This window comes from Chelonia mydas, chromosome 17 (genome assembly GCF_015237465.2).
Source record: "Chelonia mydas isolate rCheMyd1 chromosome 17, rCheMyd1.pri.v2, whole genome shotgun sequence".
Classification (NCBI taxonomy): Eukaryota; Metazoa; Chordata; order Testudines; family Cheloniidae; genus Chelonia; species Chelonia mydas.
In genome coordinates, this window is record NC_051257.2 from 1,259,879 (window position 1) to 1,282,075 (window position 22,197).

Below are 22,197 nucleotides of genomic sequence, written 5' to 3' on the forward strand. Positions count from 1 at the left end.
GCACCTTTTTAGAGACTAACAAATTTATTTGAGCATAAGCTTTCGTGAGCTACAGAATTTTCCACTGAATGCATCCGATGAAGTGAGCTGTAGCTCACAAAAGCTTATGCTCAAATAAATTGGTCAGTCTCTAAGGAGCCACAAGTCCTCCTTTTCTTTTTGCGAATACAGACTAACACGGCTGCTACTCTGAAACCTGGTTTTGTTTTGTTTTTTAATTTATCAGCATACTTTCTAGAATACTATAAAGGGGAAAAGGGGGTTAGGGAGAGAGAGGACCAAAAAGAGAGAGAAATGGTTGGGGAGGACTTGGGGATTGAAGCTCTCTTCAGGAATGTATCGCCTGATGGGTGCTTTGCAAAGTCTATGTGGCCCAGATATGGATGACCTGATGAGAGGAGAGACTAGGAGGGAATCACATGGGGTGCAAGTGGTTTTGGACTAGAAAGAGTGACAGAGGAAAACCCACAAAAGGTGCAAGGAGTCTAATATGGTGAATGGAATATAAATGGAAATGGAAGCAGGAATCCATCTATGAAGGATTGGGTCCAATTTCTGCACAGCTTGCAAAATTTGAAGTCTCTTGTCACTGAAGAATTTTAAAAAACGTAAGGAAATTCCCAGGAAAAAAATTCATTACCTAAAAATATCACTTACTTAAGCAAAAAAAAACAAAACCCTGAACCGAATGTTGTATTTTTTTCCTCAAAACACAAATGTTAGAAAGCCAGAAAATTCCAAGTTAAGTTTCTGCTTTCCAAAAAACACACACACGCATAGCTAGAAACATTCCAAAATATGCAGATGTAGCCAGGGTTCACCAAACAACCTCAACTTGGCCACTGTAACACCACCCTAAGAACAACTAAAAACTGTGACACCCTATCCATCCATCATACAGGTTTATTTCATCAGGGACCACAAAAATGGTCCTCTTAATTAACCTGTGTGATGGATGGATAAAAAGTGCATCAGCATTTTTGATTAGGCTCTGGGTACTGCTACAGGGACAGAATTAAGGGTGCTTGTGTAATTGTGTATTTTCCTACTTTTAATTATTTTTATATTTGCTTTTTTGTACGGTGTAACCTTGGCTTGAAATTTCTAAGCTAACGTATGTGTTGAGAAAAATACAAAATACTCTTACTTTTTGTTTTGTCTGAAATTCTTTCAACTTTCCCCCCAGGTTAATGAAATATTGTGTCTCGGAACAGAGTAGTTATTAGTTTCAGAATTACTCAGTTAGGCTTTGGTAGTATTTAGGAACAGTAAAGTTCTGGCACAACTGGTGAACATCATCAAACTTCAAACATCCAGCAAAATTCATAAGGTCAGACTTCAGTTCAGTACATTTTGTGAAAATGAGAGAGATGCTAAACTGTATGAATCTGTGAACTTGGTTCAGTGAGAGAGCGAATCAGAGATGTAGAAAATGGCTGAGCAGGTAAACCGGGCTCCTGTAGTTCTGAACTTTTGGGGATATTGTGCCTGCCTACTAGAGCTAGTCTGAAGGAATAATTCCCTGAATACACACATAGGTGGGCGTGGGAAGCACAACTAGATTAAGACAATCTATGCCCTTAGGCCCACCAACATGGGGCTCCCCCTGACCCCACCCCTGTACCTATGGCCTCCCACCCCGCTTGAAGCGGTAGTGGCAAGGCCCCTTCACTCCCAGAAAGACAGTGGAGTGCACTCCCATATGACCTCAGGAGTAGCAGCAGGGCCCCCTCTACCTTGGAAGCGGCAGGGGCAGCAGAGTACTCTTTTCCTCCCAGAGACAGCTGTGGTAGCAGGGAGATTCCCAGTACTTCTTCCAGCAACTGGGGTGTATCAGTTTGGGTGTGGGGCTGGACCTGCTGCATTCTTCTCTTCCAACTACACACAAAGTCTGTTGGGGGTGGGGTTGGCGAGCCCCTTCCCCAAGCAGTGAGTCTTGGAAATAACATCCTGCTGAGATGGACGGGGGAAATGCACACCTGTCAGAGCTGTGGCTTCAGGCTGGCTGCAGACTCTGGCAGAAATCCCTCCATCTCTGACACTCAGGTCAGGTTTTCAAATTCTCTTTGCAACCTTGACAGCTAAAAACATACTTTTTAAAAATGAAATCTGAGTTTCTGATGTGATCACATAACTCCCATTGCTGGGGGCCTAGCCCTGGGTCTATAGTGCCTATGTTTTAAAAATATCCCTGGTGAGGGGCAATTGTGTTCAGCTGTGTTCAACATATTAAACAATTAACTACCTTTCTGTGGAGTACAGAGTGGGTGAGCAGACTGCTGCCACCGTTCGTGTAATGGAATGTCCTGCAGCTACTTCTTCAAACACATTTTTAAAACCGATTTAGAACAAAAGCACAAGATTCTGGATGTAGTTTGATGCACAGGTAGTTGTGATGTATTTTGGGAAAGTTGCACCTGCAGTACATGAAAAACCTTCAGTGAAAACTCCCCTCTCTCCAACTAGGAAAGTGTCCTCTCAGCAAGGATTTGATGTTTTAATATCTCCCAGCCTCTGTTACAGTACAGAGGGAGCAGGGATGGGATGAGAAAGAGACTGATTGCTTTTGTTTCCACTGGTTATTAGGACACAGTAATCTCTCAGTGCCCAGACCTGCATATAGAAACCACTTACTGACAAACAACCAATAATTTCATTTTTTTCTAATTATCAAAGTATTTTTCTACAACAGTAAACTTTAAAAATAATAATAAAAAACATATTCCAGAAGGGAGTTCTAACGGTAGATGCAACTCACTTCTGCACCAAGAAGTGAGTTTTATGGAAGCCATCTATCTATTTGGTAAGGCTTTTAGGAAGAACTGGGAGTATAGGGTTTTGGATGGAGTGGGTAGTTTCTGTTGCTAAGCTTACTAGCTGGTATGTTGGCAGCACAAAATAATAATAACTGATATATTTACTGATTATAAATTGAATTACTGTCAGGGTGCCTAGAGCTCTTGTATAGGCTGTTTTTTGGACCTTAAATCAGAAGAATAATATAAATAATCAAACATGTCATGCGTGTATATATACATACATACACATGGAATCCATGAGGGTGAAGCATATCCATGATGGTGTAGTTTTGGGTGGCTGCACTACTCACAATAGTTGAAGCCATGAATAAGTTATACTGATCAACTCAAATGAGAGAATTATAGATAGGTGCAATCAGTAATGAAATTGCATTTTCTAATGCTTTGCCTAGTCTACTTTTAAAAGGCCCAAGCAAGAGGACTCCCACCAGTTCCCTTAAGGATTATCCCACACAGTTCAATAATTTTCATTATTCCTACTTATATTCCCAGGTGCCATTCTAAATAATTCTCCTCTCTCACTGGAGTTTACTCCTTTCATATTCTCACAGAGCATTTATCATGTCCCTTCTTAGTATTTGTCTACACGATGGTGATTTCTAAAGCGCACTAAGGGTTTTGCACATTAACTGGTCCATGTGGCCCCTGCTGATACATCCTAAATGTTCCCTAGTGCGATTTAATGTATATTAAAGTGCACTACGAACATTTAGGGCACATTATGGTCTACCTGAACCAATTAATGCATAACCCATTAGTGCACGTTAACCCACTGTTCAGACAAGTCCTTAGTCACTGCCTAGACAACCTGCATATATTTAGCTCCTTCAACTCTTTCCTCATATAGCAATTCCTTCAGCCTTCTAGTCATTTTAATTGCTCTTCATTGAACTTTCTCAAATTTGCTAATGTCTTTCTGGCATTGAGGTGTCCAGAGTTCAGTGCAATATTCATAAGAACGGCCAGACTGAGTCAGACCAATGGCCCATCTAATCCAGAGGTCCCCAAACTGTAGGGTGCACTCCTTAGGGGGTGCTGAACATTCGGAGGAGCGCGGCAGCCTTGGCCCCCAACCATGGCCCCCTTACCCCATCCACGTCCCCCACCCTAGAGCCACGGTCCCGCTCCCAGCTCAGGGGGCGTGACCCTGAAAAGTTTGAGTACCACTGATCTAACCCAGTATCCTGTCTTCTGACAGTGGCCAATGCTCAATACTTCAGAGGGAATGAACAGAACAGGCAATCATTTAGTGATCCATCCCGTCGTCCACTCCCAGCTTCTTGCAAACAGAGGTTAGGGACACTCAGAGCATGGGATTGCATTCCTGACCGTCTTAGCTAATAGCCATTGATGGACCTATCCTCCAGGAACTTATCTAGTTCTTTTTTGAACTGTTATAGTTTTTGCCTTCACAACATCCCCTGGCAACAAGTTCCACAGGTTGACTGTGCGTTCCAGGCATGGTCTCATCAAAATTACATAAAAACCTCCTGTTTTTAAAGTTTAGTGTCCCTGTGTTAGTTTTTGGTATCATTCATCCCCTGAGGGTGTTGAACTTAATTTTACTGGGGCCACTATTAATTAGTGACTAGCAACTATAGATACTTGTTGAAATAACTTTTGTATGTTATTTAGGGCTAAGTTGTTCCAAAAAGCAATTACTTAAGGTATCAAGAAATTGCTGATGTAAATCTTGTGCCATTTGACCAATTTATATGCAGGTAGTTGAAGTCACTGGGGTTCCACATGGCTCCAGAGGTCTGCCTGAGCAGATCCAGCTACAGGATCACTTCATATAGGCTTAGATTTGAGCCTTGTCTCTGAAATGCTAGAAATTTGGGAATGATGAGAGGAAAATATGTCACTCTAAATATCCAGCTGGAAAAGTGGAAATCTAAAATTCCATGGCCATTCTGAGCACTTCCCTATAAAAGGCTGCTAGAAAATATCCCAGATAGTTGTCTCTTTACTGAGAGGTATCAGTGTGAGCTGGAAAGGAAAAAGATGATTTAGTGCTTTTGGGAGGGGGGAGAAGAAAGAAACAGATCACAAAAGCTGGTGTCAAGCTAGGATCAGTACACTCCTTAAGGCAAGCTGCATGAAGAATGAATTACGAATTGGTGAACATCCAAACACACCTTCCTCTCATGAAAGCTGATCTCAGCCCCAAGGGATACAGAAGGCATTTACAGTAGCACCCAGCATTCAGCACATCTCTGAGTGCTCAGACGGCCCGGTGCCGAGCTCTGGTGAAGTGTGTCGCCGGCAGAGTGTCCTCCAATATCCAGGAAAGACACAAAAACAAGGATTGTTTCAACTATGGCTTGGAGCCAGTGGCTTCAGTCATGCAGAGCTAATAGATCAGCTGCTGCTGCCCTGCTTACCCAAACACTCAGCTGAGGTTACAGTTTCTCGCTTTATTTTATTTATTTTTTTAAAGATAATTATCTTATCATGGGAGCCTGGGACTGTCATGCAACATTTACAAAAGCAGAAATAACATGGGATTTGGAGAAATGATTTCAGCTACTCCTAAGGGAATAAGATACGTTTTTTAAAATCAAAGGGTCATTGTTTTCTGTGACAAGTTAGCTCTACCTCTAGGGAGTTCATATCCTTCCGAGTCCCTTCTCTCCCAAGAGCCGCTGTGTCATGTTTATTATACTATACAGTCAAGCCTGCTTATTGTCAACTTCCACTGAATACAATTTTTTCCGTCTTAAATGGGATTTTCCAATAAATGGAAAGCCAAACCAATGAGGTAGAAGATTTTTTCCCCTCAATCCTTTATGGATAAAGAATAATGTCTATCCCCTCAGTACCCATTTTCCAAAATCATAGATATAACCTTAGAACAAAGAAAAACTACATCAAAGGTGCACTGATTTTATAGTTTGCATTTAGCGTACCCTTGAATCTGTTCATACATAGAACCAGTAGTTAATGAAAAACTCATTTATTCTGAGTACTTCACATACAGTATTGTTTGAGACAGGAGAAGTGTTTTACAATTGACTATATATAGAAAAATGTTTGACAGTGGATATTTAACAGGCATATAAGTATGATGTTCATACAAAATAGTTTAATTTAGTGCAGAGACTATACTTTCAAATTAATAGGATATTCCATTAACTACATTTTTTTAAGTGGGCTTGATCATGTTCTGAAAATCTGATTTTAATAGAAGTCCTTAAAGGCAATTAACCTGACTAATCTCTAGCACACAAAAACAAGTGAGGGAATATAGAAAAATGGGGGGAGGGATAGCTCAGTGGTTTGAGCACTGGCCTGCTAAACCCAGGGTTGCAAGTTCAATCCTTGAGGCAGCCATTTAGGGATCTGGGCCAAAAATTGGGGATTGGTCCTACTTTGAGCAGGGGCTTGGACTAGATGACCTCTTGAGGTCCCTTCCAAGCCTGATATTCCATGAGTCTGTGAATGGGGAAAGCATGGGATCTGCACACACATATATTTTCTTGACATGCAGCAGGGAGGGAAGATACTGTGCGTATATTTTCGGTGGACGTTCCAAATGCAAAGGCAGATAAGGAGACAAAGGCTACGCATCTACCCTATGTCCTAGGGGTGCGATTCCCAGCTCGCATAGACACACTCATGCAAGCTCTCATTGAGCACTAAAAATATGAGTCTACTCAGGGTAGCATGGGCAGTGGCAAGAGGCAGCACAGACTAGCTACGCCCATAGGGTTCAGGCAGTTTTGTACTTGGCACAGCTAGCCTGCTCTGCCACCCTCCACCGCCTGTGCTACCCTGGCTACCCCATCGTAGCGGGCTAGCTCGGTGACAGCTCTCACGGATATGTCTACCCTGGCTACCCCATCGTAGCGGGCTAGCTCGGTGACAGCTCTCACGGATATGTCTACCCTGGCTACCCCATCGTAGTGGGCTAGCTCGGTGACAGCTCTCACGGATATGTCTACCCTGGCTACCCCATCGTAGCGGGCTAGCTCGGTGACAGCTCTCACGGATATGTCTACCCTGGCTACCCCATCGTAGTGGGCTAGCTCGGTGACAGCTCTCACGGATATGTCTACCCTGGCTACCCCATCATAGCAGGCTAGCTCGGTGACAGCTCTCACGGATATGTCTACCCTGGCTACCCCATCGTAGCAGGCTAGCTCGGTGACAGCTCTCACGGATATGTCTACCCTGGCTACCCCATCGTAGTGGGCTAGCTCGGTGACAGCTCTCACGGATATGTCTACCCTGGCTACCCCATCATAGCAGGCTAGCTCGGTGACAGCTCTCACGGATATGTCTACCCTGGCTACCCCATCGTAGTGGGCTAGCTCGGTGACAACTCTCACGGATATGTCTACCCTGGCTACCCCATCGTAGTGGGCTAGCTCAGTGACAGCTCTCACGGATATGTCTACCCTGGCTACCCCATCGTAGTGGGCTAGCTCGGTGACAGCTCTCACGGATATGTCTACCCTGGCTACCCCATCATAGCGGGCTAGCTCAGTGACAGCTCTCACGGATATGTCTACCCTGGCTACCCCATCGTAGTGGGCTAGCTCGGTGACAGCTCTCACGGATATGTCTACCCTGGCTACCCCATCGTAGTGGGCTAGCTCGGTGACAGCTCTCACGGATATGTCTACCCTGGCTACCCCATCGTAGTGGGCTAGCTCGGTGACAGCTCTCACGGATATGTCTACCCTGGCTACCCCATCGTAGTGGGCTAGCTCGGTGACAGCTCTCACGGATATGTCTACCCTGGCTACCCCATCGTAGTGGGCTAGCTCGGTGACAACTCTCACGGATATGTCTACCCTGGCTACCCCATCGTAGCAGGCTAGCTCGGTGACAGCTCTCACGGATATGTCTTCGTGAGCTGGGAATCACGCCCCTAGCTCAACTGGTTTGACTTTACTAGGGTAGGGTTGCTTCCAGTTCAATACTCAATAAGACACTTCCACTGCTCGGGGGAAACTGATTCTAGTCTTAAGATGACAGACAGGCTGTTCCTTTCATGCCAATCTCCAAGATAGCAAAACAAAATCCACAGGCAAAGGCTGGTAAAATTTGGCTGCAATTAAGGACATTATATTGGAAAGATCCAACAGTTAGTTTTCCTTATCCATGTACTAACTCCCCATATAATCCAAATTTATTCATGACCACTTTCAGAATGGCTTTCAAATAACTAGAGCCAATGGCTTTCAAATAACTAGAGCCTGAATGTTCCGTTTCAGGCAGGACCTTTCCTGACCCCTAGCAGGAACTCAATTGTAACCCCTCTGAATACAGGGCCTATGGGAGACAGAAAAAGAAGCTGAGGTTTGGACGTTATTTTCTAGTGATCCTCAGTCAAAGCTCTTCTCTGACTTGCTCACTTCAGTTACATCTCATCAAATTGACTTCTTGGAATCAGGTTACTTCTCATCCTGTATCAGTCTTACTGAGAGAGTCAGTCAAATGACTTCTTAAAACACAGTATCACCAGGCCTTTAGCGTATGTAGCTGGACCAATGCTTCTAATCAGATTCTGAATTTTTGGTCCACAAAATGAGGTAATTGGTCAAAATTCAAGTTTACAGCCCAGGTCAGCCACCAAGTGAGAAATTAATATTGAGAACAGGGCTGCCAGCGCTCAACATCTAAAAATATATCTGATATGTTCAAGTTGTCAGCATTTCTCACCTGCTCTTTTCATCACGAGTGTCAATAATTAGAAGCTCCCTCCATGACAGCCTCCAGATAAGCTGCTCAGAGATGATCCTGGGCCCAAGAAATTTCTGAACTTTAGCTAACATGACTTGTTCCTGATCTAGTAGAGGTCTCACACCTGATTTCCATTCCCCAGTGTGTTTTATTCCCTTGGGCAGTGCACATTTCAGCCGACCTACTCATCTTGAAATAGATTTTGTTCTTTGAACTATAAAGGCAAAAGAAAAGGTTCACATATTCAAATGATATATCGTTTTTAACCAAACCTAAAAAACCCTGCAGTTATTTACCTAACAGCCATTTAAACATGTAGCAAAACTCCACTGATTAACTCTTTATGTAAAGATAGGGTTTTAAATTTGTACATCTGGAATGCAACTTCCGTAGCTCCAACACTGCTCAGACATGACATGATCTCTCTGTAGGGCAGCACATTCAGCACAAGGTCATCTGTGATATATAGGATAAGCCATTACTATTACTGCCTGAGAGACTCACAGTGAGGCCACAAAAGAGCAAGACCCATGAGAGCCCATAGCACAAAATGAGACATTAAAAGATGAAACTTGCTTCTCTTAACACAAAGCAATAGTATCAGAAATGTCCCAGATCAAAGGTTAGGGGCAGAGAGGAAGATGTGAGTGATGACACTGCATAGCATTAAGTGATGCTGGATACTTACACATCTCAGCTACATGTACTGATGTAAGGCAGAAGTCAAAAGGTCATGTGCCTTTAACCAATGAAAAAGTGGAAGTATATGACCCCTCCCAATCTAATCAGTGAAGAGATAAACCTTCCCTTTAAATTGCCCTGCCTAGAACAGTGTGGGTTCATCTGCATAAGAACCTCTCAACAAAGCAGTGTTATTATCCTCAGATAACACCCCCCAAGCAGTGTGGTTTCAACAGTACAAGCATAATCCTCCATGGAAGAGCAGTGCACTCCATAGTAAGCCAGCATGGCTATCACACCTCTCATACTGTAGATACACTGCAGAGCACTGTAGATACACCTGTATAACCCCTCTCCCTAAGCAGAAAGTAATGGGAAAATGCCAGTGCGCTGGTAATTCTGTAGAGTTTTTGGTGAACAGGGTGACTAGACTGGATATCTGCAGTCAGAATCTTCCCCAGAGAATCAGGTGATTTACTTCACAATTCCGATTTTAGAAATACTCACAATCTGAGGGAGAGGAACATTGGTCAGACAGGTATGTAAATGGTGAAGCCCTAGAGCTTTGTTTGGGACAAGAAAGGCTGTCCGTTTACAGTAGACATCATTTTAAGCAGATATACACTGATATTCATTGTGATTTGGTTCCATTACAACAGGATTTCTTCCTGGCTGGGACTTGGTAATGGTTTCATTGCTTGAAGATCAACCTAATATTAAATTCTCTTCTTCGGACAGTCTGGAAAGTGACCAACAAGACAACCTCATGCAGACACAAGGGGACCCAAGCTCCCCAGCTCAGCAAACTGTGAGTAAAACATGAAATCTCTTTTCTCCTTTCCAACAAGGACAAGCCCAGCTACAGTGATTAACAGTTGGTGTACTGGGACTCAGATTTGTCCCTCCAAAGAAATAACACAAGAATAAATTCAGAACTCTTTATGGTAACAGATGGCACCAAGAATGCTGAATTGGTGTACAAGAGCAAACATTTAAATTATATTTCTGAAGTGTCAAAAGCTTACATATGGTGCTGAATTGTAAGCCCTATGGTAACTCTTCTAATGGACTTCATTACTCAGGTACAAAAATAGGCAACTTACCTCTAATAGGAATCAGTTATTTTACAACTAGTGATGGTTTTGAAGTGATTTTTATACTGTTTCCTTACAGAACCATAGAAATTAGAGATTCAAAGGATTAACCCATCTTGTCCATCCCCTGCCAATGGAGGATATCACCAAGCGCTTCAGACTTGATTGTGACTTTAAGTCATGAACTGAAAGAAATTCTCTGGCTCTTACTGCTCACATATTCAAACTTTCAGCTTGCTAAAAAAAGAATGCTGTAATGTTATAGCTGATGATTTTGGCATGTCTGTGTCCACCACCTGGTTTGGTACATTGCATTCAACTACAGTGAAAGCAAATATGATTCCATCATGAAAATTCCAGGTGGTGGATTAACAGTATAGTTGTCCAAACAGCTTGGCACAACTACCTCTATGATTTTATAATACTTCTTTGTGAAACAAAAATGGCCTACCTGCAGACATGTTTCGCTTGATTGAAGAATGAAAAGAGAAGGACAGTTATAAAATAATATTAAAATTGGTCTTCATTCATCCATCAAGCCAAAAATGGCCTGGAGTTGGATTTGCTTTTTGGAGGAGTCCCTGAATGAACAGAATTTCTCTGTGAAAACCAGATTAGCACTGACTGCTGTTTAGTTGCAAGAAATGCTCAAACTGTCATTACACATCAGGATACAATACATCAGCTTCCCCTTAACATCTCAATACAGTAGCTTATTGAACTAAATGAATACCCTTGATTGTCACAGCAGTAATGGGTTTTAGTGCGACTAAACCATTCAAATTGGATGTGTATTTAGAAAAATTAAAAACTAGGACTCTTGACAAACAAGTTCTTATGTAGATTAGTGATCACTGAAACATTATAGGTTTTTTATGACATGCTGCAAATTCTTCAAGGTCACTCTCTCTGCAGGGAACACTGTATTTTCATGCAGATTTCCCTGAAGGATCTTTCTGAATCTGCAAGTCCCTCCTTGAATATACTTCTGTAGCCCAGTGTTCACTGTATATTTAAAGTACCAGCTCTTGGAGTTCAATGGTCTTTAAATATATGTAAATTTTGCCTTGCAGGATAATCCCAGTTTCAGTTGCCAGTCGTATGATCCAGACAGCAGGACAGAAAGAAAAAGTTCAGAATCTTCTCACAGCCCAAGTCCCTCTTCTCCAATCCAGGATCAAATCCATGGGAGATTTCCTGCCAACCAAGGAATTCACTCTGGCAAGTGCAAATTTAAAGTCTCTCCCAACGCTGAGAAATTCAGAAGGTATAGCTATGAAGAAAGCACTGCAGGAAACTATGGCAGGTTCCTCAAGAGCAGCAGGAACCCCTTCCATCCTTATAAAAGGGAGTTCAGTGAAGATGTCTTCCAAGAAACTCATCCAGCCCTCACACTGGATAGTAATTCCTTCAAAAATGCAAGAAGCGTTGAGGGTTTTGAAGAGCTACCAGGATCTACAGGCACTGGAGAGTCAGAGTCCTTTCCCACACATATTCAGAACATTTCCACAGAACCGACATGGTGTAACAATCTCCAGTACAACCCCACAGGCCAAGATCACAGTTCCCAAGTCATGGTGAGTTACCATACTACAGAGGGCTATCATCAGGGTCCTCAACTACTTTTGGGAATAATTCTTGTTATCTATGGCATAACTGAACCAACAATTAGTCTTTGAAAGTTGCTGGCAAGAGTTCACAACAGACATCTGTAACACTTTTGTTGCAGTTCCCCTTGCAACTCCCTTTCCTCAATTAAAATTAATTCTTAGAAGTCCATAGAAATGATTTCCCTATAAACCCAATATGTGGACCTGAAATATTCAAGTTTCCTGACAACTAAGATTCAGGTAGACCTAACTGAGTGGTGGCTCCCATTTAATTGGCATGCTACCATGGAAAATTGTACTGCTGTACGGCATTCACAAGGCATGTTCACAAATTGTAATGTTTCATTTCAATTCTATAGGCAGCAATAAATAGGCTTCAGGACAATCTAAGATCAGATTACTATAAGGAGGTTTGGGCTGTTTATATTTCATGCATGTTTTATTTGCTTTGAGATTAATAAAAGAGTAAATATAAGGAAAGGTATAAAGTCTGTAAACTCCTTTAAATTGCAACTCTTTGAAATCCATTATTTCAATTAAGAGCAGGTTTCCTCTCTACATTTCGTCCACTGTTCATCAGAAAAAGAAAGTTTTAAGGCAGAACCCTAGTGACAATGAAAAGACGGTTACCTACCTTTCATAACTGTCATTCATCAAGATGTGTTGCTCATGTTCATTCCAATAGGTGTGTGCGCATGCCGCGTGCACGATCGTTGGAAAGTTTTACCCTAGCGGTACTTGTCCGGTTGGCTGTGGAGCCCCCTAGAGTGGCGCCTTTGTGGAGGTGTATATAGGTCCCTGCCGACCCGCCGCCTGCTCAGTTCCTTCTGACCGCCAGTGACAGTCGTTGGAGCAACTGGTCTCTTGCTTTGCGTTTCTTAGCATTTTTCCATGTATACAGTTATTACTTTTCATTAGATTGTTAGTCAGTTGTATCAGTACGTTTTAAGTTGGGGGGTTTCCACCCAATATTTTCCCTGTCGCCGTGGCCCCAGGGGTTCAAGCCATGTGATAGGTACGGTAAGCCTGTGCCCAGAGGGGATCTGCACACTGCTTGTCTAAAGTGCCTGGGAGAGGGTCCTTTGCAAGACAAGCACACCATCTGCAGAGGCTTCAAGCCCAGAACTAAGAGGGAGAGAGACTATTGCCTCAAGCTTCTCTGGATGGAGAGTCTGCTCTACGGCCCCAGCTGGCTCAAGAGCCAGCACTGGCAGCCTGGGGGCACAGCACACCGGCCTTGGTGCGGGACATCTCGGCACCGAGGAAGAACTCGCATAAGAAGCATCGGCACCACTCCCCCACACGGAAGGCCGGCTCATCAATGCGGCACTGTTCACAATCCCCAGCCAGGGTCAAGTCTCCTCCAAGCAGCCCCCAGCTCGAAGCCGAACTTTTGAAGGTGCACCAGCCCAAATCCTTGCCCTCCCTTTGTGAATCATCTGTCCCACTTCTACCGTGCCTGGTCCCAGATTACTTCAGATCCCTGGGTCCTGAGCATGGTAGGGGTGGGATATTCTATCCAATTTTGTGCCCTCCCACCTTCCCCGTCCCGCTTCAGAGACCCCTCTCACGAGCAACTCCTGCTACAGGAGGTGCAATCACTCCTAGTGCTGGGGGCAAAAGAGGAGGTTCCTCGGGAGTTCAGGGTCAGGGGGTTCTACTCCCAATATTTCCTCATCCCCAAGGCCAAGGGTGGGCTCAGATTCATATGGTTTCTGACTTACCTGAATACGCTGGTGAAAATAAGATGTGCATGTGACCTTTTAATAATGACTTTTAATTGTTTTTAATTTGCAGTTCTCTCTTGTAAACTTGAAAATTATATTTCCATATTTGTTCTCAGTCTGGCTATTCCTCTTATGCTGCTGAAGCAGAAGGGTAGTTCCCTTTTCTCACTTATACACTATAGTAGAACATCAGAGTTACGAACAACAGAGTTACAAACTGACTGGTCAGCCACATACCTCACTTGGAACTGGAAGTATACAATCAGGTGGCAGGAGAGACAAAAAAGAGTAAATACAATACAGTACTGTTAAACGTAAACTACTAAAAATAAATGGAAAATTTTAAAAAAATTAAGAAGTTATGGAAACTGTTTCTGTGCTTGTTTCATTTAAATTAAGATGGTTAAAAGCAGCATTTCTCTTCTGCATAGTGAAGTTTCAAAGCTGTATTAAGTCAATGTTCAGTTGTAAACTTTTGAAAGAACAACCATAACATTTAGTTCAGAGTTACGAACAACCTCCATTCCCGAGGTGTTCGTAACTCTGAAGTTCTACTGTATATGCATTCCTTGGAATAATGCTAAGTGGTTAAAAGACACTGCAAAGCCAGTAGGAGAACACACACATTTTTGATATATAACACACAAACATCAGTGATAATTTTTAAAGTGATGCAGGAGATTTAAAAGCAGATATTTAGAACACTGAGGTTGCCCTGCCAGTTTGCATTGGTTGGTAGAGAGCTCAAATCTGTGGTTTAATCAAGTTGCCAGGATCATTTAAATAATGCCAGCTCTGTGGTTATTAGAAATTACCCCACTTACTCACATATTATGTGTTTAAGCTATTGATCAAATCTGTCCATCAGTCTTTATAACAACTTTATAATAGAAAGCAAAATGTAGGTTGAGCTTCTCTCTTTTTTTGCGGTAATCTCCCTAAATGTATTGCAGCTCTCCATTCAGTCTTCACTTGTACTGGATTTTGCTTGTTATCTGCTGTTACTGCTGGAAGGATAGACAAGCATTTTGAATATTCTTACCATGTCAGCATCCCTGAGGCAAGTCTGTAGGACTCTGGCAGTGCACTAAGTGTGTGAAATCCTAGACAGAGAGATGGGCAGCAGGGGAGAGGCCGAAGCTGCTGAAGCCTGACCAACCTACCTGCCTTTCTTGGCAGTTTTAGAGATAGCTCCTATTCTACAACTAGATTTTCTATAGCAATCAAGCTAGCTGATGCAGTCAGTCTAGTTTGATTTTCCTCTGTAACCTGTTTCTCCATATTTTTTGATTCCCAACTCTCCCTCCAGCTTTGTGCATTCCTTCTATTGACAACTGGGGAGGGGAGGGGGGAGAAGGAGTGAGAGAGAGGCAGAAAGACCTAAGGAGTGTGGGTTATTCTGGTCGGTAAAGAAAAAAGGACAAACAGAAATGATCATTTTCTGGATTTTTCATATTTGTGTTAGAGGATTTTAACAACAGCTGCTTTCTTTCTAAATAGCAACTGTACAAAAATCAGTAAGAGGATGTTCCTTCTAACAGCTCCAGCAGATGAAATACATTCCTGTTAATACTTCTTGTCTGAGTAGAAATAAGTCCAAGAAGGGCAGAGAAAAGATCCAAAGGCAAACTGGAGACAGTAACTGAAAGGTTCAATGTATTTACACATCTGTTGTTTTCTGTAATAACTCCTTATTTGAATATATTTCAGCGGGATTCAGAGGTCAAGCTTAAGACACCTCCACTGGAAGGGCAGCCCAGTCTGTACTGTTACCAGCCTCCAGTGCAGCAAATGTACTGCCCCTCACACCCATTTCACCAGGTATGTGCAATGTGTGGACAACTGAATGTCCTACAATATACTGGTCTGGTGACTCTGACTATAATACACAAGAACTGGGTGAACAGTATCAACTAATTCTGCATTTGCTGGGAAGTTCCTACATGAATAGTCTCATGTTGCTTATGAAAAAACTGTCAAGGAGAAATAGAGATAAGTGAATTTTAAACACGGTTACACAGAAAAAATAGCCTATACAAATGTCATGGTATTGCTTATTTAGTCTCTTACAATGACTCCTAGAGAAAACCAGTTCTGTTAACAAGTTAAAAGATTTTACATTTGTAACTACCAGCTCCATCTAAACCCTGGAAACCCACTGTACTCTGACAGTTGGAACAAAAATAAAATATATTTAATGTACCCTCAAACAAAAATACACATAGAAAAATATTTTAAAAATCTGGGTAGTCCACACAGCTTTAAACAGCCAAGTGCTGCTACAGCTACAAATCACCTTATCTGTACTTGATTGCCATAAATCATTTATTTTGCAGCTTTCTCACTATTATAGTATAAACCTCCTAAGATTTGCAGAAGGGGAGCCTACCTCCTGCAGATATTAGGAGGTGCACAGATGTAGGACACCCCTTGAGTAAGTGCACAAACTCCTGGAGAACCTTAGATGATTCCTTGGGGGTCTTCTGAACTTCTAGCCACCGTGAGACTTTGCGCTCTGAACACCCACAGCAGGTCTCGGGAGGCTCATGGACCCCTGACATAGGTATTAGGAAGCTCGTGGCCCACTGACCCCTATAAGCCCTGCCTTAGCATGTTCTTGGGGAGCTTCCCACACCCCCATAAAACATAAAAGGGGGATGGGTATCCCCACCCCAGCCACATCCTCACAAGCCTTGAGAAGTTCATCAGTGCATCAACACCCCTTGGCAGGCTCTGTAGGAAGGAACAAACCTATTAAGGTGTGGTAGGAGGTGGTCAGGGATGGCACCTGTGAGATTCCTAAGGCTCAGGTGGAGAGAGGGTTTAGTGAGCCTCCTGAGGTACACAGTCTTGCAGATAGCAAATCTATGAAACCATGTGTTCCTATTACTATTACCCTTGTCTTCCCTCTGCCTCCACTCCCTCCATTATGTTCTGTACCTACCTATTACCCTTTGTAGTTAATTAGATTATAAGCTCTTTCAGGACAGAGACTGTCGTTTACTGCATGTTTGTACAACACCCTGCACAATGGGGCTCCAGTTCTGGCTGGGGTCTCTGGGCACTACCGAAATTCTATTAATTAACAATGTGGAGGTTTGTCCTCTCCTACAGACCTCTGGAGGTCCACAGGACTGGGGCATTGCCCACCATATCTTTTCCCCAGCCCTCCCCAAGACTCCTGTTCTCTGCAGCCCCCAACTGCCACACCCTGCAGACATCCTATAGTGTGCAGGAGCTGAATACCCTTCCAACAGACCTTAGGAAGTGTGCAGGAGCTTAATATATACAGGGAGGATTTGGGAAAACAGAAGCCTTGGGAAAGATGACAGAGAGAACAGAAGTGTTTCTTCTACCCTGGCTATGTATAAGAAACCTGGCTAAGGCACAATGGCACTCCCTAGCATGCTGCTGTATCTCATTGGAGCCACCAACTAGCCAAAATTAGCTCCTCAGTTCCCAACAAGCTAGGTTGATATTACAATTTTAAATCTTAATAACTTTTAAAATAATTTTCTCTTTGGTTCTCCAAACTTGTTTCAACCTGAAGAGTTCAGCAAACCATAATTTCTCTATGTGACTTCTTTTTTTAAGCTATAAAGTAGCAAAAAAAGCATTAAATTATTTTTTTTTAATTCTCACCAACAGCTCTTTTTTGGTTTCATAATTCATGAGACCTTTGCCTGATTAACCTCAAATTTAGTAGAAAAATTGCTCCATCCATTGGTAGTCCGAATCTATCAGTGTTGAAGTGAACATTCCTTTTTTGTGGAGTGAGTCCAAAACCAGACTTACAATGAAAGCAGCTATGAAGCAGCTATATAGACAGTAAAATCAGATTTCAGCCTGCTGCCATGGCACCATTCTGCCTCCACATCATTTAAATATACAGCCACACACTGCATGTAACTTTAGCAGAAATACCATTTTGGCTGCTAATTAATCTGTACATTCTCTTCATGTTCTTTATTTCCTACGAAGGCAGATACCCCATCCCTTTCCAGTGTTGACTTGACGCCAATATTGTTACTACATGTTGGCATTAACTGGATTTTAAAAAAAAACTACAGTGTAACCTCTGAAACACAGAAGGGAGTCGCTGAGCAAGACAAGAAGGGAGTAGCTGGGCAAGACACAACAAGCACTACATGAAAGGAAGTCTCCATCCACCTGTAGGCTGGCACTGTGACAAAACTCTCACATGTAGCAGGTTGCTATTATAATTTTCAGCATTTCCCTTTTTAAGTTAATATGATAAAGGTAATGGCAATATATGCTAGTGCCCAGAGATGAAAATGACAGGCATGAGCAGCGGAGGCTGCAATAGGTAGAATTACTGTCCAGCACCAGACACTAAAGTGTGAGTGCCGCATATGATACAAAGTTTGGGAGAAATACTATTGTAATGAAATGCAGTCAGTCTTCAGCAGAGCAGAACCACCACCAAAGCTTTACCCTGCAAACCTTAACTGGAGCAGAGCAATTTGGCTTGCTAAAAATGGAACACAAGCAAATGGGGCCTTTAGCCAGACAGAAGGCTGTCCAACTCGTGCCTCACATCTCAATATAGAGGTGAGAGGTCAGCTCCCTCATTAATTCTGCCAGTAAGATAAAATGGTCTCCCCTTCCCCTTTAATGGGCACAAGATAGAAAAAGACTCATAAGGAAACACCTTCTTATTGACCTGAAAGTAATAGCAGACATGCAGCTCTTACTGAAGTCACCCACCCACCATAAAACATGGAGACCTTTCATGCCAGTTATGCCATGTCATAACCAGTACAAGCCCATCATACTGGACCCTTCCCCAGCCGCCAGTCCCTCAAGAAGGAGCAATGAAACCAATAAAACAGAAATAATCTTTAAAACACACCGTTCTTGCTTTTGGTAATGACATCACAGTCATTTCCATTTCAGTCTCCTTTGCTTCCAAAGAGCCACTGAAACCAATAAAATCAAAATTACTGTATAAACGCCCAGTTCTCTACCCTGGTAACAACTTTGAACCCAGGAGGGCAAGTCAGACACCTTTGGAGGTGTAACTTACGGTAGTTCCAAGGGCTGTATCTTTGCCCAGTATGTCTGTTACTGGAGCAGGACACAGGAAAGTGGAGAAGTTCTCTATGTCCTGTTTCTTTCACTCTTGTTTGCCACTGTCACAAACAAGTTCATATGTTCAGTATGTTTCTCTATATGGTTCTGGGGAGATTGCACCTGGAATAATGCATTCAGTTCTGGGCAGCTCAGAACAAAAAAGGCTCTGGCAAACAGGAGGGAATTCAGAGAAAAGCAACTGAAGTTACGAGGAAACTGGAGGAATTGAACCATTAAAAGTATAGCTTGAGGGGACATGATACCTATTGGCAAATATTCAAAGTGTGTAAACAAGGAGCAAGGGAAATTATTGGTCCAACGAGATATTAATTAGTAAGGATAGGATAAAATTAAGAAAAGAGAAATATAAGCTAAATATTAAGAAAAATTTCCTGACAGTGAGAGCTGTTAAACTGTAGAATAATCTCCCAAGGGAAGCAGTTAAAACCTCATAGCATGGGACTTTTGAAAGGAGACAGGATAAAGCATTAAAAGGTGTGCAACTGAGAATACTCCTGCATGTACTACGCAATAAACTAGATGGGACCTATTAATGGCAGTTTGTTTTCCCATGTCCAATTTGCATAATTTTGTTACAGCAATATCATCAAAATAGAATGGCCATTGATTCAATTATTTACAATGCTCAGAGTTCAAGTCTCAAAAAGAAGCTCAGTTTCATGTTCCTAGGCTGCTACTGACTGGACAAATGAATTGCCTGACGTTTCTCTCAGGGTTGCGGAAGAAGATGCTTTCCTTATTTTAGGATTTATTTGTTTTCATGTGTACTCTGACACCACTCATTCTTTAGAAGTTGCATCATCATGACTAAATTTAGTCAGCAAGCAAGGAAGGCTTTGTTGTGCTTATTCCTATGGCGCAGAATGAATTTGCACCATTGGGCTTCTGTCTTAGTTTATCTCATCTCCACTTTTAAAAAACATTCTTTCTTATCCCCAGAGGTTTTTTTAGTAGCTTTAATCTTTTGTCTTATTTTAGAGTTTTAGTCTTTCATGGTGTATTTTATTGTTTGAAGTATTTCATGCTGTTTTGGTTTTTTTTAAATCTAATAGTTAATGCAATATTTTATTTTTCTGTGTAGTGCCATATTGGGTTGGTGGAAGGTATCCTCCGAAATAAGTTTATTGCTACTATTAATAAAGACAGTTTCTGGGAGTTTCTTGCTTCTTTTTCTTTTAAGTCAATTAACTTGTCTTTTTTCATGTTGTCAGTATTCCTCAGGAGGCAGTTATCCTGTAACCTATATTACCTCATCACACTATCCTTACCAGAGAATCGCTCCTCAAGGGAGTCAAGAATCCCAGCAGCCTCTGTTTCCTAAACCCATCTACTCCTACAGGTAACTAACTACCTGTTTTTTTTTTCCCAAGTCTAAAAGTTAGGGGAACCATGCTATTTAGACCGCAATACAGAATTTGCAACATAGTGCTTGCTCCCATTTGTCTGAAACTTATGAATCATGAAATGTCCTAGATTCTGGAGCAAAGATAGAGAGAAAATCATATGGAAAGGAGTTCACAAACACTTCACACACTTTTGAGCATGTAAATAAAAAACTGCAGTATGTGTGTGTGTTTGTGTGTGCACATACACACTCTTCAGTTTTAATATATAAAATATATAATATTAAATTATGTGTTTGTTATCTCACGAATATGGGGCTCCTGGCAACCGATGGTCTTTTCCAGGGTATGAAATAATGCTAATTCTTTTCTGCTGAATGTGGGCAATGAATGGGAAAGACAGGGAATATGTCTCACACACACACACGCTCTTTTTGGAAACACAAGAAACAGCTGGTAAGCAATGTTTTCTATGAAGTTAGAGTGTTTTCCTTGTAACGTATGGGCTTTTTTTTCACTCTTGTACCATCTGCTTTTTCAGTGAAACTAAACCCTATGGCACTAGTGCTGCCTCCAGAGTCTTCTCAGTCCCCATTGTCCTGGAGTATTTGAAATAAATCTAGCTGTCCTGCACGCATGAGCTCCTTTGGTGACCATATAACCTGTATTAGGGCTTTACACTGCCGCCCATTCCAGTGTGTGTGTGCCATCCACATAAAATCAATAGCAAAGACCCTAGTGGGAACTCTTCTCCAGATGACAGTTTGCCAAAGTAAACTACTACAAGTTAACCTCAAGTTTAAGCCCTTTGTCATTGTCAGTCTGACATTCCCCATGGAGTCTTTAGCAGCCTACACATTTGAGCTCAGTGTTAACAAAATACATGCACTGGCAAGACCCACCAAACTAAGTTTGAAAACCTTGGACCTGATCCTACACTTCATTACACTGGTTTTACACTAATGTAACTCAACGGAAGTTAGACCCTTTATGTGTATGGCAACAGTTACCGCTGAAATCCTTATACAACATAACCGATAGCCAGGGAATTACTTGTAACAGCCTCATGCAGCCTTTAGAATCACCAGGATTCATCTTATTACAGGGAAGATCAAACAAAGGAGTTGCACATGCTGTAAAGTTCTGTCTTTTTTTCTATTACTGAGAAATCAAATAAGACAGGCTGAAATGTGAAGCTATCAGTAAAGGTCATTGTTTCTTCTTTGTTCCCAAAGCATCCTGATCTTCATGGCGCTCAAAAACAGCAAAACAGGGAGTCTCCCGGTCAGTGAGATTTACAATTTCATGACGGAACACTTTCCTTACTTTAAGGTGAGCTCATCATTTTAAAAATTGCTTTCAATACCTTTCTGCTTCCCCATTTCCTTGAGATCTGCCTGTCAGCACAGGGTAAGAGACCAGGTCCATTCTACTGAAATGGATAGTTTGCTTGTTAGAATATAAAAATAATATCTAACCATTGACATAGTATACATCTCCTAGCCCTTTGGTTTTCAAACTGGGGTGGGAGTGGGGAGGTGAGGTGGAGGGAAGTGTAAACACACTGTGGTTATCAGGGGCCACAAGCAGCACAGAGCACGGACACTTCCAACTCAGCTGCATCTTGCAGGCCACCACAGGCCCCATCTAGTGACACCATTAGGAGGCTGTAGCCAACACTTCACTGTGCTCAGGGAGGGGGCTCTGCTCAAGTTCAGGTCAGGTAGACAGCCTTGAGCACCTGCACTGCAGGGGAGCCAGATTTGGTGCGTGCCTGGTGGGTCTTGTTGTAGGCTGTAGCTTCATGCTGTTGGAAAGCAGCAGCACAAAGGAGGCAGAGTCTCCGTGGCAGCTGCAAAATGGTCTCACTGGAGCAGCAGATAAGAACGGGAGGCAGCTGGGGGGGAGGGGTAGCTCAGTGGTTTGAGCATTGGCCTGCTAAACACAGGGTTGTGAGTTCAATCCTTGAGGGGGCCATTTGGGATCTAGGGTAAAAATTGGGGATTGGTTCTGCTTTGAGCAGGGGGTTGGACTAGATGACCTCCTGAGGTCCCTTCCAACCCTGATATTCTATGATTCTATGATATAGTCATTAAAATAAACCGCTTCAGACAGAG

At 42.4% G+C, this 22,197-nt stretch overlaps 1 protein-coding gene across 3 annotated transcripts in view; it reads left to right on the forward strand.

Moving 5' to 3' along the window:
* The window catches only part of FOXN1 (forkhead box N1), a 54,372-nt gene that overhangs the window by 17,392 nt on the left and 14,783 nt on the right, over nucleotides 1-22,197 (forward strand). For all 3 annotated transcript variants that reach the window (XM_043530968.1, XM_043530969.1, XM_043530970.1), the window contains 5 exons: nucleotides 9,851-9,999; nucleotides 11,359-11,862; nucleotides 15,333-15,443; nucleotides 19,949-20,076; nucleotides 21,316-21,412. In XM_043530968.1, the coding sequence (XP_043386903.1) occupies nucleotides 9,877-9,999; nucleotides 11,359-11,862; nucleotides 15,333-15,443; nucleotides 19,949-20,076; nucleotides 21,316-21,412 (963 nt within the window). In that variant the 5' untranslated portion in view covers nucleotides 9,851-9,876. The remainder of the gene's footprint in view (nucleotides 1-9,850; nucleotides 10,000-11,358; nucleotides 11,863-15,332; nucleotides 15,444-19,948; nucleotides 20,077-21,315; nucleotides 21,413-22,197) is intronic.